The sequence below is a fragment of the Petromyzon marinus genome, chromosome 1, assembly GCF_048934315.1.
Source record: "Petromyzon marinus isolate PM22_M1 ecotype Great Lakes invasive population chromosome 1, UKy_Petmar_22M1.pri1.0, whole genome shotgun sequence".
Lineage (NCBI taxonomy): Eukaryota > Metazoa > Chordata > Hyperoartia > Petromyzontiformes > Petromyzontidae > Petromyzon > Petromyzon marinus.
The window spans coordinates 1219816-1241477 of record NC_133667.1 but is presented as its reverse complement, the minus strand read 5'-3'; the positions used below and the strand labels follow the sequence as shown (position 1 = coordinate 1241477).

The 21662-nt window shown below is 52.4% G+C and overlaps 2 protein-coding genes across 2 annotated transcripts in view; both read left to right on the top strand.

Moving 5' to 3' along the window:
* The first annotated feature begins 577 nt into the window (after positions 1-577).
* On the top strand, positions 578-10130 carry LOC116942029 (calreticulin-like). Its single transcript, XM_032953561.2, has 9 exons — positions 578-828; positions 2205-2306; positions 2783-2986; positions 3692-3786; positions 4392-4601; positions 5148-5261; positions 5606-5749; positions 6196-6288; positions 6631-10130. The coding sequence occupies exons 1-9, from the start codon at positions 744-746 to the stop codon at positions 6868-6870; spliced, it is 1287 nt and encodes a 428-aa protein (XP_032809452.2). The 5' UTR covers positions 578-743; the 3' UTR covers positions 6871-10130.
* An 8348-nt stretch (positions 10131-18478) lies between these two features.
* LOC116942097 (UV excision repair protein RAD23 homolog B-like) overlaps positions 18479-21662 on the top strand; it is a 40719-nt gene continuing 37535 nt past the window's right edge. Inside the window, exon 1 of the mRNA XM_032953682.2 lies at positions 18479-18703. Within this exon, the coding sequence (XP_032809573.2) occupies positions 18638-18703 (66 nt within the window). The 5' untranslated portion in view covers positions 18479-18637. The remainder of the gene's footprint in view (positions 18704-21662) is intronic.

Here is a 21662-nt window from a genome sequence, read left to right as displayed (position 1 = left end):
GGAGCACGGTGAAATATTTGAATGAGTAAAAGGAGTCCATGAATGAATCTGGGCATTCGTGAAGGAATCGGTAGAATCTCGGAACAGTTGAAGGAGATAATCGAGTGAAGACACAGGAATTAATAAATCGATCGTATGAGCTCCTGAAGAATTGAGTAAAGGAATCAATGAGCGAATGATTTAATGGTAGCTACGGCTGCTTGCACGGCAATTTGCGGGGGACTAATCACGTCCTGCTGCAGACGTCGCTCATCCGTACTAGGAAATGTACCGCCATCGCCTATTCGGGCCAGTAAATCTAACGAGCTTATCCGCTCCAGTAAATCCAATCGCGATGCTTATCCGCGCCAGTAAATCTAACGCCGTGTAGCGGCCGCCGCGTATCCGCTCCAGTAAATCCAATCGCGATGCTTATCCGCGCCAGTAAATCTAACGCCGTGTCGCGGCCGCCGCGTATCCGCTCCAGTAAATCCAATCGCGATGCTTATCCGCGCCAGTAAATCTAACGCCGTGTCGCGGCCGCCGCGTATCCGCTCCACTAAATCCAATCGCGATGCTTATCCGCGCTGGGAAATCAACTGCGTTGTCGTTGGGGCCGCGGCAGCCAATCTGCGCCGTCCGTGTGGCGGGCAGCCGTCACGAGTTTGTGGTTGGCGGCGGTGGTGGTTGTTGCTGCTGCTGGTGCTTGTAATTGTTGTTGTGGTTCTTATCCGTCAGTGTTATTGTCGTCGTCGTCGGCGGCGATGATGAAGGCCGTGCTGACCTTGTGGCTCACGGCCTCGTGGGCTATAGCCGAGGTGTTTTTCGAGGAGAGGTTCAGCGACGGCGGTGAGATCGCGCGTCACGCACTCGTTCCATTCATTCATCATCCATTCATTCGGTCACCGATCGCCTGTCGTCAAATTAGCTTCGTTCGCCCGTCGATTAAATCGCTGTCCTTTGTTCGCCTCATAACCGAGGCGGCGTCGTCGTTTTCCCGCCAATGAAATCCCCACCACCCCCTCAGACGAGCGATGTAACGGGCCCCAGCGAATCCCCTCACATCAACAATAATTATTGTTTATTGTTATTCCTCCATTAGCAATTTACGTCGTCATCAACCTACGGTCGGGGATTATAAAATGTGATCGGTAAATTTGTGTGTGTGTGTGTATGATAGTAACGATTGTACTATTTTTTTTTGGTCGACGTTCTCGCTATTTAACCCGGTTTAGCGAGGGGGTATAGGCGCAGGCCCGCAAGTGCCGACTCGCGCCCTGCCTGAGGGACACCCCGGGTGGGAAGCTCTATCTAAGAGAGTCATTGGCCTCCTCTTGCAACGCACGTCCACGCCTCATTAAAAACAAAACAAAAAATATCTCCGCAATTATGTACGTGCGTGCTCGATCGATGTGGGGAATTGTTTCACCTGCGATAGCCCACTGAAGGCGCAATATTATAGTTGTATGGTATGTTTATAATTTGGGTAGCTTACACAAAGCATTTCAGGCCCCCCACTCCCCCCATTTTTTTGTTTATTATTATTGTACACGCAAATACAGCACAGGGTCCGGCCATAAATGACGTCACGCGATTTTTGACCCCCCTCCCTAGGTGCGTGACGTCATTTATGGACGGCCCCACAGTAGCTGTCCAGTGTATTTTTAAATGTCACTATTACTTTGCTTGTTTGTCCATAAAATCCCTCTCGCTGTGTCTCACGCCTCTCTTTATCAGGAGGCTCCTGCCACAGCTCTCACCGTTGGGGTGGGATGATCGCTGAATGTACGGGACCCCGAATCAAGAGGCAAATTCAATCGCGACGGAGTTGTCGTCTTTGCTTCACCGCCCTAGTCGAGAATTACGGGGGGCGGGCGGGCGGGCGGCCTAACCAGCCAAGGGGATGCAAGTGACGACCGAGAGAGATTGAGCGAATTGAACGAGCTTTCGGTCAAGTCACGTGGGTAGAAATAATAATAGCTACGTGAATTTTGACAAAGGAACCAAAGAGTGTGGATTCCTGCAGTCACGAAAGCTTCAAATCAAGATTGAATGAGCTTATGTGGACAGGTGCTGGGTGGATTGCAACATCGCAAAACCATGAGAGATGGTGACTGCCTGGGGGGAGGCCTTGATCCAGCAGTGTTATTGGCCACGCGCTGATGATGATGGTGATGTTATGGATGCACGCGCGCACGCGCGTGTGTGTGTGTGTGCGCATGCAGATGGATGGCAGCCCCGCTGGGTGGAGTCCCAACACAAGTCCGACTATGGAAAAATGAGGCTCTCAGCCGGTGCTTTCTACGGCGACGCAGAGAGAGACAAAGGTGTGAGTGCTGCATGGGGCCTGGTCGTCACATACTCTTTGGTTCTATTGGGTAAAGTCACGCGCTGGACTCCAGCGCTGTCCTCCAGACAGTCTCGTCCCTTCACCTGATGAAGGCCGCTTGTGTTGTGGCCGAAACGTCGTGATTTTTTGTTATTTTATTTTCACCTACGTGACCTTACCCAATAGAACCAAAGAGTATGGATCCTAGCAGTCACGAAAGCTTTAAACCTGGTCGTCACGTTCATCGTCATCCTCACACCATCGCCACCATCGCTGCCATTTTCATCATCGGCATAGCCGTCGTCGTCACAAATAAAGACAATCTGAAAGTGAGGCGGTAAAAACAACACCGAAAGAATACATTCTTGAATCGAACTACGACCCGCCCCCCCCACCAATTTGCACGTCTGGCGATGGGGCAGATGAAGCTGCCGCGGTGAATCGTAACTCGCCGCGCATGCGCCGCCCTCCCAGGCCTGCAGACGACCCAGGACGTGCGCTTCTATGCCATCTCGGCCGCGTTTCCGCCCTTCAGCAACAAGGGCCGCACGCTTGTGCTGCAGTTCAGCGTCAAGCACGAGCAGGACATCGATTGCGGCGGCGGCTACGTCAAGCTGTTCCCCGCCGAGCTCGACCAGCAGGACATGCACGGGGACTCGCGATACTACCTCATGTTCGGTGAGGCCGCTGATCGCCCCGGCCCGGGTTCCGGTAGCCGCCCACCGGGGCATGCGGGGGACGTTGGGCCACGTCCACGCGATGACGGAGGAGTTCTTTCCGTCGGATTTTCTTTTTTGGAGGAAATGTAACGGATCTCTGGGTTTCCATTGAAAAAATAAAGTAGCGGAAATAGCGATTCTGAAACTCGCGACACACACCATCGAAGGCTCAATTATGACGTCTGAACATACGTAAGAAAATTAATACGTCTTGAGGGTAACGAGACACAAAGAATACAGAATAAGGCAGACGGTACAAACGAGACAGACAAGACGAATCAATTCGATCTTGGCGTCAAATCGAAAATATATTCTTCTGTTGCTTTGTTCGAGTTCATGTGTTAATGAGTTTACGTGTGATTGTAATTTTCCAGCATTGCCAACCTCGGCATGGGCTGTGGACACCTGCGAACAAGAGCTTCATAGCTCATCGGGGGTCTTCCATCTTAAATGTTACATCTGTGGCAATGAATCATCATCGAATTGATGGTGAATCCTTCCATGCCTGATGAAAACCTCGCTAGCAGCCGCGTCATTCTACGGGAATGCCACAAGCCTAAACGAAACGGCGATTCGTGACCCCGAATAGTGACAAAGATCAATGGAATCGTTGCAGCGGGTGAGTCGCGAAAGTGTGATGCCGTTGTTTGTCTCGTCGCCGAAGGCCCGGACATCTGTGGGCCCGGCACGAAGAAGGTGCACGTGATCATCAACTACAAGGGCAAGAACCACCTCATCAACAAGGACATCCGCTGCAGGGTGAGCAGCTCCTTGTGGACGCCGCTGCATGTCGGCAGTGGCTCGGTTCCCGTTACAAGGGCTGATCTGACAAATTCAACCTGATAACAAATGAGCACTTCTCAAACTATATAATCTGGAATGCTCCCGATCTTGCCAGTTGTCGGAAGCTCAATGGGGTCGAGGCCAGATAGCACGTTGGTCGATAACCGCCATGCTGGAAAGGTTTTGTATCAAGAGGGCATTTTAGCAGAACTTGTTGTACTGTACGTTGCCCCTGCGTCTATGCTCCCAGCGTGCACCAATCTGCACTGACCAGCGTGGTGAACGATTAGACGAATCGCTCCCGATGATGTGCACCAAATGACAGAAGGACTGTACGTGCACAGTCAAGTTGGCGTTGCATTTGGGCAAATGGAAAGCACAAAGACCGTGCAAATGAGAACCAAAATAGGCGTTGAGAAAGAAACAAAACCAACGAGAATCGATTCCTCAATTGAATCGCGACGGTGAATTGTGACCTCTCGTCGAACCGCAGGGGGTTGTGCGCGCCTCAACGTACCGCCTGACGGCGCGTTCACTGACCCGCGCGCGCGCGCTTGTGCCGGTGGGTGGGGGGCGCGCAGGACGACGAGTTCACGCACCTCTACACGCTGGTCCTGCGGCCGGACCAGACGTACGAGGTGAAGATCGACGGCGAGCGCGTGGAGTCGGGCAGCCTCGAGGACGACTGGGACGTGCTGCCCCCACGCAGGGTCGAGGACCCCGCGGCCGTGCGCCCCGACGACTGGGATGAGCGGCCGTCCATTGATGACCCCCACGACACCAAGCCCGAGGTAGCTCACCCAGGAGCGGCCTCGCCCCGCTCCTACCAATCTCCTCCCGTGTCTCCTGTCTCCTCCCGTTCCCCGCCGTGCCTCCTGTCCCCCTCTCCAGCCCCCTGCCGTGTCTCCTCCTGTTCCCTGCCGTGTCTCCTGTCCCCCTCTCCAGCCCCCTGCCGTGTCTCCTCCTGTTCCCTGCCGTGTCTCCTGTCCCCCTCTCCAGCCCCCTCCCGTGTCTCCTCCCGTTCCCCGCCGTGCCTCCTGTCCCCCTCTCCAGCCCCCTGCCGTGTCTCCTGTTCCCTGCCGTGTCTCCGGTGTCTTACAGTCCACTCTCGTGTCTACCCATCTCGCCGAACATCTCCCCTCCTGTGTTTTTCTCTGATCTTCTGTCTGCGGTCTTCCCTCCTCTGTCCTCTCATCTCCTCCTCTCCTCCTCCCATCCCCTCCTGTCTCATTCTCTCTTCTTGTTTGTATCTCCTCCTGTTACCTCCTGTCTCCCGTCTTCCCTGCCGCGGTATTTTCCTGGTTTGATCTTCTGCCCCCTATCTCTTGCACCTGCAGGATTGGGACCAGCCGGAGCACATCCCTGACCCAGACGCCAAGAAGCCGGACGATTGGGACGACGAAATGGACGGGGAGTGGGAACCGCCCATGGTGGAGAACCCCGACTTTAAGGTGTGCGCATCCACCGCCACCTTCACCACAACTGCTACCACCAACACCACCACCACCACCTTCACCATTGCCGCCATTACCACAACTGCTACCACCACTACCACCAACGCCACCACCACCTTCACCATTGCCGCCACTACCACAACTGCTACCATTAATACCACCATGGTGTGTGCTGTCGTTAGGGTCCGAATTGGTGCGTACGGTGCGGTGTGAGTGGTGTGATTTGTGTGGCAGTGCGCAAATAGCGTGGTGCGAGTGGCCTGGCACGACTGGCGCGATGTGTTGCAGCGTGGTGCGCGCGACCGGTGCGTAGCCGACGGTCAAACTGCCCCGTTTTGCAGAGCGAGTGGAAACCCAAGCAGATCAGCAACCCAGACTACAAGGGCACGTGGGTTCACCCCAAGATCGACAACCCGGACTTCGCGTCCGACCCCAACATTTACTATTTCGACAACATCGGGGTGCTGGGTCTCGACCTCTGGCAGGTGAGACCAATACCGCTCCCCCCACGTCCGCACGCGCACCCCCCCATGCGCCTCGTGCCCTCCGCCGCTCGCCCCTTTCCCTCCGTGCATGTGTGTACCTGTGTGCGTGTGGGCAAAGGTAGTGGTAGCGGTTAGCGCGCTGCGCTACGAACCCGGCGACCTGAGTTCGATTCCCGCTCACGACCATCCCCCGGTGACGATTATCTGCACCGGTCGTGGGCCTCCCCTAGGCCAACTCGGCCTCAGATGAGTGCCCGGTATGGTGCGCAAACATCGCCACTGGGGAGACAAAGGCGGCCGGGCGTGGTGTTGGCCACCCACTCCCTAGTGTGCCGAGCCGGCCTTCATAGGTGCTCGCCGACAGCACTTGCCCCCACAATCTGTTAAGGCTACACGGGGGATCTTTGTCTTTTACACGTGTGTGCGTGTACACGGCGACTGTGCAGGTGAAGTCGGGCACGATATTCGACAACTTCCTCATCACCGACGATGAGCAGTATGCGGAGGAGGTTGCCAAGAAGACCTGGGGGCTCACCAAGGTGGGTGAGGAGCCACCCGATCCACGTGCAGGGTCGATCCCTCAGTGAGGGTTCTTATTCACCGCCTTCCGATTCTGAGCCGTTCGCTCTGTATGTACGTTTGTTGAACTTCTTTCGCACCGTACGTATCCAACCGTGCTAACCGGAGGTGCGGGGGAAGCTAATCGGAGGATCGGAGGTGCTGCGCCACCTGGCCGGCTATATAAATTGCGCAGACTTGCTCACGTGGACGGTGCCCTCGGCCTGTCTTGTTGTGCGGTACGTGCGGCCCGTTATTGAAACCCATCGGTTTCTGTAAATGATGCGACAAAACTAAACCTATCTCATCTTTCCCTCCGCTAGGACGCGGAGAGAAAGATGAAGGAGGAGAGAAGGAAGCGCGAAGACAGTGACAACGACGATGGCGGTAACGAGGGGGACGCGACCCCCGGCAAGCAGGACCCTGACCCGGCCGAGGACAGCGAGGAGGAGGAGGACGATGACGAAGATGACGATGAGAAGGAGGAGGAGGTGGAGGAGGAGGAGAAAGATGAGGTTAAGGAGGAGGACTCGCTAGGGGAGCACTCGAAAGACGAGCTGTAGGGAGGTCGTGAGGCAGAGGCTGGGTGGCGTGGGCTCATTGCGGAGCTCACGCGCTGGTGCACACACCCAACGCAAAAACTGCGCCAACAACCCCCCTCCCCCGCCGCCCCGCAGCAAAGCTGCGTTTTGTGAAAGCGCTTCCACACCTGAGCCATCTGTTGCATGCAACCGCATTGCTAATGTTTGGACGTTCCCCGTCGCCAGTTGCGAGCGGTTTGCGCTACCGGCCGCTTTGCAGTCGAGGCGGATTCTGCTTGCAAGTGGCGGTCTGCTCAGCGATTTGCAGTGGCGTAATTGGCCACGTGCGCGCTTGCGAACAGTCGCTGTAAGGGGCATGGCCGGACACGCCGTTGGCGCGCGCAACTGCTCGCCCAGGCGTGGACAGAAGCAGCTCCCAAGTGATTTAGGTTGCACGATTTCGAGTGCGATCGGCAGCGCAGCAGATCGTTGGGATGTGCATGCAGCTTTGCAGCGCCACGGTTGTGCACGGCCGTCGATGCGGTCTCTTGAGTGGCGGTTGAGTTGAACAGCTGGCAATCCTCTGTTGTCACCGAGACCAAATTGAACAGCAAATTCCTCTGCCATCGCAGCCCAGGTGTACACGGCACAAAGCAGGCCTACCCCGCCATCTGTCCTCTGCTAGGCCAGCGAGAATTCGTACATCTTGCCTCTTCTCCACTCACGCTATCGGCCGCTATCCACACCATGGCGTGAGATGACGATTTGCCCGCTAAGAGAACTGTCGCAGAGCAGGGCATCGCCCCGTGTGTCAAGAGAACGGTCCGAGGAAGGTGATATGGCAGAACTGCTTCTGAGATGCCTTCACGTGACCTCTTAACCCACGCTAGGGAGCGCTGCAATTCCCCGCACGTTCCGCTTTATTAGAGATGTGTTTTTTTTGTTGCAGTCGTTGTTGACCAGGCTGAGACCATTTACTCCCTGCGCTCGAAAACACCCAGCTTCACCCCCACCGGCTGTTGAGATCCAGACTCGAACCCGGGGATTCTCAACGGCGTAGGCTCCGTGCTTAAACCTCCACAATTTAAATTCACAAGTGCTGCACGATGTGCAGTGTAAACTGTGGTCCTCCCACAGTATCGCGTGTGGTGCGGGCGTCGGTAGGAGATGAGGATCCCATCAGCGATCGGCCATGGTCAATCCACTGCTGGATGAAACACTCCCAAATTGAGATGACGGGGGCGGGAATACATCCTCCCTGACTGCAATCAAAATTTAACCTCACGTGCACTTTCCGTCGTCCGTGTTGCTTGTTGTCCCGTGTTTAGTGACGTAGCACTTTGTGTAAATGATCGTTGGGTGTCTGGAGGAATGCGACGCGGTAGTCCGTGGTAGAGGTTTCCGCCCGGCCGGTGTAAGTGAGGTGTAGTAGTAGCTGTAGGCCGTGGCAGTGCTGTGATTGGTGTTCCGAGCAGACGGGGCCCTGCGTGGAGCGGTGGCTCCGAGCGAGACTGTGAGTGGTGCGTGAAGCGCGTTTTTTCTACCCGTAGCGTGTGACCTGTGTCTTAGTGATCATCGCTGCGGCGTCTGGTCCGTACGAATGACCAAGGCTGAGTGGTGAGAAGTTCAGTGTCCTCGTTCAGAACACTGATAAAACTAGAGATCAGACACCAATCCCAGCTGTACCACGAGCCCCCTAGCATTGCACCTCGTCTGCTGGCTCCTGGAGGAACCCCTGCACCTTGAATAAGACAGAGGGAGGGAGCAAGAGGGTGGTAGGAGGGGGGTGGTATCCCGAATGGAAAAGAGAAATCTGTGCAAAAACAAATGCGCTGTCACGGAGAGACGGCCGTTCAGTGCTGAATCTTCGTGGCAGAATCGACGGGCGGACAGCAGCAGCGTCTCCATCGCATTCGTACAGCCGTTTCTCCTCACCCACCCACTCACCACCTCACACACCCACTCCCTCACCCACTCACCCCCCTTACCCACTCACTCACCCCTCGCTCACCCACCCACTCCCTCACCCACTCACCTCACTCACCCCTCGCTCACCCACCCACTCCCTCACCCCCTCACTCACCCACACACACCCACTCACCCTCTCACTCACCCACTCACCCCTCGCTCACCCACCCACTCCCTCACTCACCCCTCGCTCACCCACCCACCCCCTCACTCACCCACCTCACCCGTATCTCCGCACCTCCGATTAGCATGGTTGTCTACGTACGGTGCGAAAAAAGTTCAACGTACATTTGAAAGGCCTCGCAAGGCCTACCGACCAGGCCTCTTGCCATGTGTGGGGGGAAAAAGCAATGGCTGGCGGTCGGGCACGATAACGAGACCGAATATTCCCAACTGTGCCCGACCCCTAAGCTAAAACAACAACAAAATAACCCACACAGTCGAACTCGTCGAACTGATATTGTCCAAAGCATCATCCCAATGGTGAAAAATCACCTTGCGAAATTACTTGGGTTGGTTTCACGCACAGCAGCAACATCGGCCACCCTCGACTACTGGAGCCTTCAACGAGGCGTGCGACCCGGGTGAGGTTTCCCCTCGGTAAAACAAAACGTGATCATGACACGGCTACCGAATCGTCTAACTTCGGCTGCGAGTCGCCGCGCCTGTGATCACTTAAGGTCGCTTCTTGCACGTGGTGGCTTCGTATTATATTTAACCTGGGGGGGGAGGGGGGGGTTGGGACTATTTATTGTATTTATTGAACTATTTCGGCTGTATAAATCCCTTGGGATGGACACGTCTCGTTGGCAAGGGTGTCCCGGGGGAGGGGTTTTAATCGACACGTAACGGCACGTGTCAAAGAAAGGATCCCCCGTGTAGCCTGTAACAGACTGTAGGGGCAAGTGCTGTTAGCGAGCAGCACCTATGAAGGCCGGCACGGCACACGAGGGGGTGGGTGGCCAACACCACGCCCGGGCGTCTTTGTCTCCACAGTGGCGATGTTAACACATCTCACAAGGTACTAATTTGAGGTCGAGTCGACCTAGGGGAGGCCCAGGAACGGTTCAGATAATCGTCACCGGTGTTGGCCGTTGAGCGGGAATCGAACCCGGTTTTAACCAGGGTTTGTAATGCAGCGCGCTAACCACTACACCACCGCTTCCCACAACACGTGTATACACGCTCGACACGTTAAACGTATAACTCGTGTGCGTGCCGTATGATTCGCATCGCGCTCGGTCCAGTCCGAGAATTGGTTCTTTTTCACCAACATAAGCTGCTCGAAACTTGTTGTCCCACTGATGTATTAAATTATGTTGTGTACGTTACAATAGTGGGTTTTGTTCTTTTACGATTTGGGTGCATTTGATATCTACGGATGAAATGCGCCTTACGAATATAAATTATTGTTTTGCAATCAGAATGTCTGTTAAGGGGCCGTCCATAAATGACGTCACGCACCTGGGGGGGGGGGGGTTGAGAAATGTGACGTCACATCAAAATGCGCAACTTTAAATAATTTTGATTTAAAGCTTTCGTGACTGCAGGGATTCATATTCTTGGTTATTTCGGTAAAGTCACCACGTAGAAGGGAAACAAAATAATAAAAATATAAAACAATAAAATTCTCACGTCGTTTCCACTGCAACACAAGCAATCATCATCAGGTGTGAAAACCACAGCAAGACAATTATTTTATTGTTTCCCTTCTACGTGACTTTACCGAAAGAACCAAAAATATAAAATAATCTCTCCGGTGTAATTAACACTCCGAAGTAATTTTTCTTATATTTTTCCTATTTTGTGTTATTTCTCATATTTGTTGCAACCCTTGTTGTGAAACTTCCCGTTAAACATAACTTTATTTTTTGTTTCTAGATTTGAAGTTTTCGCGACTCCTACAACATCAGAGTGCAGCGCCACATTAAATACGCACTACAATGACAATAGTTTAAAGCGAGATTGAAGCATGTTTTATTTTTTTGCGGGGGGGGGGGCAGAGCTTTGTGACGTCATTTGAGGGGGGGGTCTGACTTGCGACGCTGTGTGACGAGGGGGGGGGGTCAAAAATCGCGTGACGTCATTTATGGATGGCCCCTAATGTAATCATACTGTTTGAGTTTGTTCCGACCGTATATCGCAAGTGCACTGCATTCCTTTCACCTCCCTTAAACAGAGTTGTACTCAAAGGAGCCACTGGTCTTCACGCTTAGCAGAATCAGCCAAGGTCTATCCCCCGCTGGATGAAGGCCTTCCAAAGCCACCGCATCTCTCGATGGCTACCTGGTGATAACTGCAGGATACTGACCAATTTAACAAAATCTGACTTTCAAACCAAAAAAAAACCATGCAAATTATAATCGGCCCGAAGGAGGTGGTTGTAGAAGGTTTTTGTAAGGCATCCGTTTCAATCAAAAAAATGCCTCGCCTCCTGTCGTGTACAAGGGGCTCCAGCCACGTGCTGATGGAGGCGTGCAGCCGTTGTCGATGGTGAGTTGGTGACACTTCTAGATTTAAAGCTTTCGTGACTGCTAGGATCCATACTCTGGTTCTATTGGGTAAAGTCACGTAGGTGAAAATAAAATAAAAAATCACGACGTTTCGGCCACAACACAAGCGGCCTTCATCAGGTGAAGGGACGAGACTGTCTGGAGGACAGCGCTGGAGTGGAAGAAGCCACGCTTAGATCACGACCTTTAAGCTGTGTGAGAAGAAAAAAGACCACGCGCCTTGACAAAGGAATTAGCATGTAATTTAGCATTGAAATGGCTCATTGAAATAATTCCTTTGTCAAGGGGTACCTCTGCGGATGTGTATACTTTAACTTAGCTATTTAATATCAAGAACGTTATGTTAATATCAAGAACGATTTAGAGTCAGGTTGTTGAACGAGATGCCATCGGTTGGCGGACACGCTCTGACAATGCAGTTGCACGCCAGACCGAGTGTCGTACACTTACACGCAGAATGTCACTCCTGTCACCCCCCCTGGTTATAATTACTTTTAATATTTTATAATTATAAGAGAAAACCAATATAATCTGAACATCTGCAGTTTTAGTTAGACGTTGAATATTTTCAAGTGAATCTTATGCTAAATTTCTGCTTTCCAACGCCTTTTTAATACGTATTTTCTCCTACAACATCAGAGGGCAGCGCCACATTAAATACGCACTACAATGACAATAGTTTAAAGTGATTTGAAGCATGTTTTATTTTCAAAATGGAAATATGGTTTTGGGGGGGTCTGACTTTTTGTGACGAGGGGGGGGTCAAATATCGGCCAAAATCGCGTGACGTCATTTATGGACGGCCCCTTATGAACACCCGTACTTAACGTACCGGCTGACATGAAACATACAAAATAACATCGACTTAAAATGTACAATATTCTTAATTATAAGTTGAACAGTGCTCCCCTTTTTGTTCAACCGCAACACATTTCATAACATTGACCTACGGACATTTAAATACGTTGTATTATGGTCTTCTCACTGACAAACCGGCCGACTTACGAACGTGGCTCAGGAACAGATAGTGTTCGTAAGTCGATGACTGTCCGTAAATGCATCCGCTCCTCCGCTGACTCCACTACGTCTTTCCTTAGCCGGGCGGCGGTGGTGGCAAGCACGCCTGGAATCCAGCATTGGAGGCGAGGATCGGCGGATCGCACACATCTTGAGAAGCTCCCCGTGGGAGCTTCTCAAGATGTGAGAAGGCATCGCAGCAGGCGGACCGATTGCCAGCTGCGCGGGGATAGAGTGTTGCCCCCTTGCACGCGCGGGGTTTTCTCCCGAATGTTCTGGTTTCCTCCCACAAGTATAAACACTCATTAATTGGATGAAAATATCGCAAAGTAAAAACCCACTTGCAGGATCCTCCTCAAAAAGAGTCGTATGACCCTCCCTGGGGCCGTCCATAAATGACGTCACGCGATTTTGGACGATTTTTGACCCCCCCCCCTCGTCACACAAAGTCAGACCCCCCCCCCCAAACCATATTACCATTTTAAAAATAAAACAGGCTTCAAATCGCTTTAAACTATTCTCATTGTAGTGCGTATTTAATGTGGCCCTGCACTCTGATGTTGTAGGAGTGTTGTTATAACAATTCTATATTTATTTAAAGTTGCGCATTTTGATGTGACGTCACATTTCTCAACCCCCCCCCTCCTTCGTCAAACATCACAAATGTCTGACCCCACCCCCCGCCTAGGTGCGTGACGTCATTTATGGACAACCCCTCAGTGTGGATTTTGAATAAGTAAAAAAAAAGACTTCTGCTCCTCACACTGTTGCCGCTTCTCGTCCTGCTGCTGTTGCTGCTGCTGCCCCGTGTACGGGTTGGTGGCGTGAACCTCCGTGGCCTCCATGAGAGACGAAGCGCTGCTTGTGCGGTGCTCCGTTCGAGGCGACCTGGGAGCCGTGCGATGAGATGGGTCCGCGATTGATGGTGGCAGGACGCGTGCCAATGTGGGTGTCCCGTGGGGCCCCCCAGTGGGTCTCGGCACGGTTGTTTATGGAGTGGTGTCTTAGGTGAGGCGTGTGGAGTGGTGAGTTGGTGAGGCGTGTGGAGTGGTGAGTTGGTGAGGCGTGTGGAGTGGTGAGTTGGTGAGGCGTGTGGAGTGGTGAGCTGGTGAGGCGTGTGGAGTGGTGAGTTGATGAGGCGTGTTGAGTTGGTGAGGCGTGTGGAGTGGTGAGTTGGTGAGGCGTGTGGAGTGGTGAGTTGGTGAGGCGTGTGGAGTGGTGAGTTGGTGAGTGGTGAGTTGGTGAGGCGTGTGGAGTGGTGTCTTAGGTCAGGCGTGTGGAGTGGTGAGTTGGTGAGGCGTGTGGAGTGGTGAGTTGGTGAGGCGTGTGGAGTGGTGAGTTGGTGAGGCGTGTGGAGTGGTGAGCTGGTGAGGCGTGTGGAGTGGTGAGTTGGTGAGGCGTGTTGAGTTGGTGAGGCGTGTGGAGTGGTGAGTTGGTGAGGCGTGTGGAGTGGTGAGTTGGTGAGGCGTGTGGAGTGGTGAGTTGGTGAGTGGTGAGTTGGTGAGGCGTGTGGAGTTGGTGAGGTGTGTGGAGTGGTGAGTTGGTGAGGCGTGTGGAGTGGTGAGTTGGTGAGGCGTGTGGAGTGGTGAGTTGGTGAGGCGTGTGGAGTGGTGAGTTGGTGAGGCGTGTGGAGTGGTGAGCTGGTGAGGCGTGTGGAGTGGTGAGTTGGTGAGGCGTGTTGAGTTGGTGAGGCGTGTGGAGTGGTGAGTTGGTGAGGCGTGTGGAGTGGTGAGTTGGTGAGGCGTGTGGAGTTGGTGAGGTGTGTGGAGTGGTGAGTTGGTGAGGCGTGTGGAGTTGGTGAGGTGTGTGGAGTGGTGAGTTGGTGAGGCGTGTGGAGTGGTGAGCTGGTGAGGCGTGTGGAGTGGTGAGTTGGTGAGGCGTGTTGAGTTGGTGAGGCGTGTGGAGTGGTGAGTTGGTGAGGCGTGTGGAGTGGTGAGTTGGTGAGGCGTGTGGAGTGGTGAGTTGGTGAGTGGTGAGTTGGTGAGGCGTGTGGAGTGGTGTCTTAGGTGAGGCGTGTGGAGTGGTGAGTTGGTGAGGCGTGTGGAGTGGTGAGTTGGTGAGGCGTGTGGAGTGGTGAGTTGGTGAGGCGTGTGGAGTGGTGAACTGGTGAGGCGTGTGGAGTGGTGAGTTGGTGAGGCGTGTTGAGTTGGTGAGGCGTGTGGAGTGGTGAGTTGGTGAGGCGTGTGGAGTGGTGAGTTGGTGAGGCGTGTGGAGTGGTGAGTTGGTGAGTGGTGAGTTGGTGAGGCGTGTGGAGTTGGTGAGGTGTGTGGAGTGGTGAGTTGGTGAGGCGTGTGGAGTGGTGAGTTGGTGAGGCGTGTGGAGTGGTGAGTTGGTGAGGCGTGTGGAGTGGTGAGTTGGTGAGGCGTGTGGAGTGGTGAGTTGGTGAGGCGTGTTGAGTTGGTGAGGCGTGTGGAGTGGTGAGTTGGTGAGGCGTGTGGAGTGGTGAGTTGGTGAGGCGTGTGGAGTTGGTGAGGTGTGTGGAGTGGTGAGTTGGTGAGGCGTGTGGAGTTGGTGAGGTGTGTGGAGTGGTGAGTTGGTGAGGCGTGTGGAGTGGTGAGTTGGTGAGGCGTGTGGAGTGGTGAGTTGGTGAGTGGTGAGTTGGTGAGGCGTGTGGAGTGGTGAGTTGGTGAGGCGTGTGGAGTGGTGAGTTGGTGAGGCGTGTGGAGTGGTGAGTTGGTGAGTGGTGAGTTGGTGAGGCGTGTGGAGTGGTGAGTTGGTGAGGCGTGTGGAGTGGTGAGTTGGTGAGGCGTGTGGAGTGGTGAGTTGGTGAGGCGTGGTGAGTTGGGGAGTGGTGAGTTGGGGAGTGGTGAGTTTGGTGGAGGTGTGTGGAGTGGTGAGTTGTGGGAGGCGTGTGGAGTGGTGAGTTGGTGAGGTGTGTGGAGTGGTGAGTTGGTGAGGCGTGTGGAGTGGTGAGTTGGTGAGGTGTGTGGAGTGGTGAGTTGGGGGAGGTGTGTTGAGTGGTGAGTTGGTGAGGTGTGTGGAGTGGTGAGCTGGTGAGGTGTGTGGAGTGGTGATTTGGTGAGGCGTGTGGAGTGGTGTCTTAGGGGAGGAGTGGTGAGCTGGTGAGGCGTGAGTTGGTGAGGTGTGTGGAGTGGTGAGTTGGTGAGTGGTGAGTTGTGGGAGGTGTGTGGAGTGGTGAGTTGGGGAGTGGTGAGGTGGGTGGAGTGGTGAGTTGGTGAGGCGTGTGGAGTGGTGAGCTGGTGAGGTGGGTGGAGTGGTGAGCTGGTGAGGTGTGTGGAGTGGTGAGTTGGGGAGTGGTGAGTTTGGTGGAGGTGAGTGGAGTGGTGAGTTGGTGAGGAGTGTGGAGTGGTGAGCTGGTGAGGCGTGTGGTTGTCGCTGCAAGCCGAATTCTGTTCACACGCGCACACAAAATCTATCTCCGTTTACACCTGTGTAGACTGTTGGGGCAAGTGCTGTCAATGAGCACCTATTAACTAACGCCAGCATGGCACGTGTGAAGGCGGTGTTGCCAGTGTTGTGGTTCACCACTCGTATTTTCCAGAACGGCTGCATGTCCACGCTGTGCAGACAGAAGAACTTGGTTATTGAGCATCATCGAAAGCAGCCAGGGTCAGGATGACCTTTGGGGTAATTCCCTTGGGATTAACAAGGGGGGGGAGATGGACCAGAGTTCAAAAGACCGGTATCTGCCAATCACAGAGGGATCTTCTGGAGAATGTTCTGGAAGGTGTCGCGAGGGGGAGGGGGCAGCGGGGGGGGGGGCATTATGATGAAGACAGACGAGTGAGTTGGTGAGGCGTGACTTTACCGAAAGAACCCCACAGAGTATGGGTTCCTGCAGTCAGCGAAAGCTTCGAGTCAAAGAATGGTTCCAGTTCGCCCGCGAGAAATGTCCAAGATGATGGGTCGGCCACTTCTGTTGAACGGCTATCATTTGTGGTGGCCCCCTTTAGTGGGGGCTTTGCCTGATGGGATGGGGATGGTTTAATAGCTGTCAAACCATACGGTTTTAGCCGTAATTCTTGCACAAGGAAACTGAGTTTTCAGGTCCATAGGGCCTACATGCCGTTTCAATCGGGCAAACAAAATGTGTTGTCTCTGTGTTTGTGTTTCTCACTTGTGATGGGAGTTTATCGGATTTATAAGGGGCACGGGGGTGACCAATGAGGGCTGAATTGGTCTGTAATAAGGTAGGGCACTGCTAATGGGTTGACAGGTCTGTAGTGGTGAGTGTACTAGTGGTGAGTGTAGTGCTGGTGAGTGTACTAGTGGTGAGTGTAGTGCTGGTGAGTGTAGTGCTGGTGAGTGTACTAGTGGTGAGTTTACTAGTGGTGAGTGTACTAGTGGCGAGTGTAGTGCTGGTAAGTGTACTAGTGGTAAGTGTACTAGTGGTGAGTGTACTAGTGGTGAGTGTAGTGCTGGTGAGTGTACTAGTGGTAAGTGTTCTAGTGGTGAGTGTACTAGTGGTGAGTGTAGTGCTTGTGAGTGTACTAGTGGTGAGTGTACTAGTGGTGAGTGTACTAGTGGTGAGTGTAGTGCTGGTGAGTGTACTAGTGGTGAGTGTACTAGTAGTGAGTGTAGTGATGAGTGGTGAGTGTACTAGTGGTGAGTGTACTAGTAGTGAGTGTACTAGTGGTGAGTGTACTAGTGGTGAGTGTAGTGCTGGTGAGTGTACTAGTGGTGAGTGTAGTGCTTGTGAGTGTACTAGCGGTGAGTGTACTAGTGGTGAGTGTAGTGCTTGTGAGTGTACTAGCGGTGAGTGTGCTAGTGGTGAGTGTACTAGTGGTGAGTGTAGTGCTTGTGAGTGTACTAGCGGTGAGTGTACTAGTGGTGAGTGTACTAGTGGTGAGTGTACTAGTGGTGAGTGTAGTGCTGGTGAGTGTACTAGTGGTGAGTGTACTAGTGGTGAGTGTAGTGCTGGTGAGTGTACTAGTGGTGAGTGTAGTGCTGGTGAGTGTACTAGTGATGAGTGTACTAGTGGTGAGTGTACTAGTAGTGAGTGTACTAGTGATGAGTGTACTAGTGGTGAGTGTACTAGTAGTGAGTGTAGTGATGAGTGGTGAGTGTACTAGTGGTGAGTGTACTAGTAGTGAGTGTACTAGTGGTGAGTGTACTAGTGGTGAGTGTAGTGCTGGTGAGTGTACTAGTGGTGAGTGTAGTGCTTGTGAGTGTACTAGCGGTGAGTGTACTAGTGGTGAGTGTAGTGCTTGTGAGTGTACTAGCGGTGAGTGTACTAGTGGTGAGTGTACTAGTGGTGAGTGTAGTGCTTGTGAGTGTACTAGTGGTGAGTGTACTAGTGGTGAGTGTCTATTTGTTTGTGATGGGACTTTGTAGGATGAACGTTGAGATTTATAAGGGGTACGGGGTGACCAACAAGATTTGAATTGGTCTGTAACAAGGTATGGCACTTGTAAAGGGTTCACAGTTTTGTGGTTTAGTTGGTGTATGTGTCTGGGTCTGGGTCATTTGATGACCTTATTGTATTTTGCACTGCTGTTTGTTGTTTGTAACGTTCTTACCGATGAGCTATAAAGCTCTTGTGAAAACAAGAGCTTTATAGCTCATCGGATTTCTCCTCCAGTTATAAATAAGTATTCAGATTAAATATTGGTATGAAAAAAAACATTCGGATAAATATTTATATAAATGATCATTCCGATAAATATTTATATGTATAAACAACCATTTCAATTTATGTAAATAATCCTTCAGATAAATATTTATATAAAAAACCAGATGCTTATTTATATAAATATTTCCTGTTTATGCGCGTACGCATTCAATAAATATTTATATAAATATCCAGACAAATACTTATTTACATTTTATATTCGTATAAATATTTATTAATATTGGGATAAAATTTGATACATTTTTAATTTTGACTTCAAACTTTGGTGACTGCCGGAATTCATATTCTGTGGTTCTTTCCGTAAAGTCACGTAGATAGAAAAAAAATTATAACAAAAATAAAGTAATGGAAAATATCACGACGTTTCGACCGCGTGTGTTGCGATCGAAACGTCGTGATACATTTAACAACTTTATTTTCATCATCATTCTTTCTATCTACGTGACTTTACCGAAAGAACCACGGCATATTTTACCAATTTAATTTCGATTTCAATCCGGAGGGAAAAAATCCCTCTAACCTGACATGGAGCGCCGGGACGCGAAGTTAACGCCTCCCCCCCCCACCCCCGAGTGCGCATGCGCGGCACCGTGAGTCAGGAGTCTCCGCTTGGCACCCGCCAGAGGCCTCCTCCTCACCACCTCCTCCTCACCCTCACCACCTCCTCCTCACCCTCCTCTATCGTCACCTCATCGTCGCCACCCGCACGGCCCTCGCCATGCTGATCACGCTCAAGACGCTGCAGCAGCAGACATTCAGAGTGGACGTCGACCCCGATGAGACGGTGAGGCCTGCGAGCAAGTTTCACACTCACCACCACCACCACGTGACACGCTCACCACCACGTGACACACTCACCACCACCAGGTTACACACTCACCACTCACCAGGTTACACACTCACCACCACCAGGTTACACACTCACCACCATGTGACACACTCACCACCACCAGGTTACACACTCACCACCATGTGACACACTCACCACCACCAGGTTACACACTCACCACCACGTGACACACTCACCACCACCACCACGTGACACACTCACCACCACCAGGTTACACACTCACCACCACCAGGTTACACACCACCACGTGACGCACTCACCACCACCAGGTTACACACTCACCACCACCAGGTTACACACTCACCACCACCAGGTTACACACTCACCACTCACCAGGTTACACACTCACCACCACGTGACACACTCACCACCACGTGACACACTCACCACCACCACGTCACACTCACCACCACCACGTTACACACTCACCATGACCACGTTACACACTCACCACCACAAGGTTACACACCACGTTGCACACCACCACCACGTGACACACTCACCACCACCACGTGACACTCACCACCACTACGTGACACACCACCACCAGGTTACACACTCACCACCAGGTTACACACTCACCACCACCAGGTTACACACCACGTTACACACCACGTTACACACTCACCACGTTACACACTCACCACGTGACACACTCACCACCACGTTACACACTCACCACGTGACACCACGTTACACACTGACCACCACGTTACACACTCACCACGTGACACACTCACCATGTTACACACTCACCACGTTACACACTCACCACCACGTTACACACTGACCACGTTACACACTCACCACGTTACACACCCACCACCAGGTTACACACTCACCACGTGACACACTCACCACGTTACACACTCACCACGTTACACACCCACCACCAGGTTACACACTCACCACCACCAGGTTACACACTCACCATTGGAAACCTCATTTGCCAGTAACAAAATATGATAATTGTTTTTTTACCCTTTTATCTGGCAATAAAACTGACACCTTTTTTACAGTAACAAATTTATCATATTTTGTTACTGGCAAATGAGGTTTCCAATGGTGTAAATGCTTAACCCCGAGCTCTCATACTCTGATGGTGCATTGTCTTTGAGTTGTGCGCCTTTTGGCGTCTTCTGGTCCAACACCATGTGAGACGAGGCTCTAAAGAAAGCTGTCTCGGGTGTGGACCAATCAATTTCAAGGACAGTGCCACATACATTATCAGAGTTGTTGTTGTTTTGTTGTTTGCGTTCCGACCGCAGGTATTGTGGTCAATGTAAACATGACTCCTTGTTAAAAAGGTCTCAGTTTTGTTGCCAGATTAAAGGGTAAAAAAACAATTATCAGGTTACACACTCACCACCACCAGGTTACACACTCACCACGTTACACACTCACCACCACCACGTTACACACTCACCACCACCACGTTACACACTCACCACCACCAGGTTACACACTCACCACGTTACACACTCACCACCACCAAGTTACACACTCACCACCACCAGGTTACACACTCACCACCCCGTTACACACTCACCACCACGTTACACACTCACCACCACGTTACACACTCACCACTACGTTACACACTCACCACCACGTTACACACTCACCACCACCACGTTACACACTCACCACCACGTTTCACACTCACCACGTTACACACTCACCACCACGTTATACACTCACCACGTTACACACCACCACCAGGTTACACACTCACCACCACCACGTTACACACCACCACCACGTGACACACTCACGACCACGTTACACACTCACCACCACGTTACACACTCACCACCACGTTACACACCACCACGTGAATCACCACCACGTTACACACTCACCACGTTACACACCACCACCACGTTACACACTCACCACCACGTTACACACTCACCACCACCACGTTACACACTCACCACCACCACGTTACACACTCACCACCACCACGTTACACACTCACCACCACGTTACACACTCACCACCACGTTACACACTCACCACCCCGTTACACACCACCAGGTTACACACTCACCACGTTACACACCACCATCAGGTTACACACCACCATCAGGTTACACACTCACCACCACCAGGTTACACACTCACCACCACCAGGTTACACACTCACCACGTTACACACTCACCACCACCACGTTACACACTCACCACGTGACACACCACGTTACACACCACGTTACACACTCACCACCAGGTTACACACTCACCACCACCAGGTTACACACTCACCACCACCGCGTGACACACCACCACGTTACACACTCACCACCACGTGACACACCGCCACCACGTTACACACTCATCATCACCACGTTACACACTCACCACCACCACGTGATACACTCTCCACCACCACGTTACACACCACCACCACGTTACACACTCGCCACCACCAGGTTACACACCACCACCACGTTACACACTCACCACCCCCAGGTTACACACTCACCACCAATCATCAACCACCACTCACCAACAACTCGCTAGACTCACCACTACTCACCACCACTCACCAATCATGAACCACCACTCACCAACCACTCGCTAGACTCACCACTCTACACTCACCACCACTCACCAACTACTCGCTAGACTCACCACTACTCACCACCACTCACCAATCATGAACCACCACTCACCAACCACTCGCTAGACTCACCACTCTACACTCACCACACACTCACCACACACTCACCACTACTCACCACGCACTCACCACGCACTCACCACACACCTACCACACACTCACCACACACCACACACTCACCACACACTCACCACACACACACATACACTCACCACACACTCACCACACACTCACCACGCACTCACCACACACTCACCACACACCACA

Excerpts from the sequence above, each read along its gene's own strand:
- LOC116942029 (XM_032953561.2), top strand. The coding sequence starts at position 744 with ATGATGAAGGCCGTGCTGACCTTGTGGCTCACGGCCTCGTGGGCTATA. Across the intron at positions 2,307-2,782 it reads CGACGCAGAGAGAGACAAAG|GCCTGCAGACGACCCAGGAC; the intron begins GTGTGAGTGCTG and ends CCGCCCTCCCAG. Across the intron at positions 5,262-5,605 it reads TGGAGAACCCCGACTTTAAG|AGCGAGTGGAAACCCAAGCA; the intron begins GTGTGCGCATCC and ends CCCGTTTTGCAG.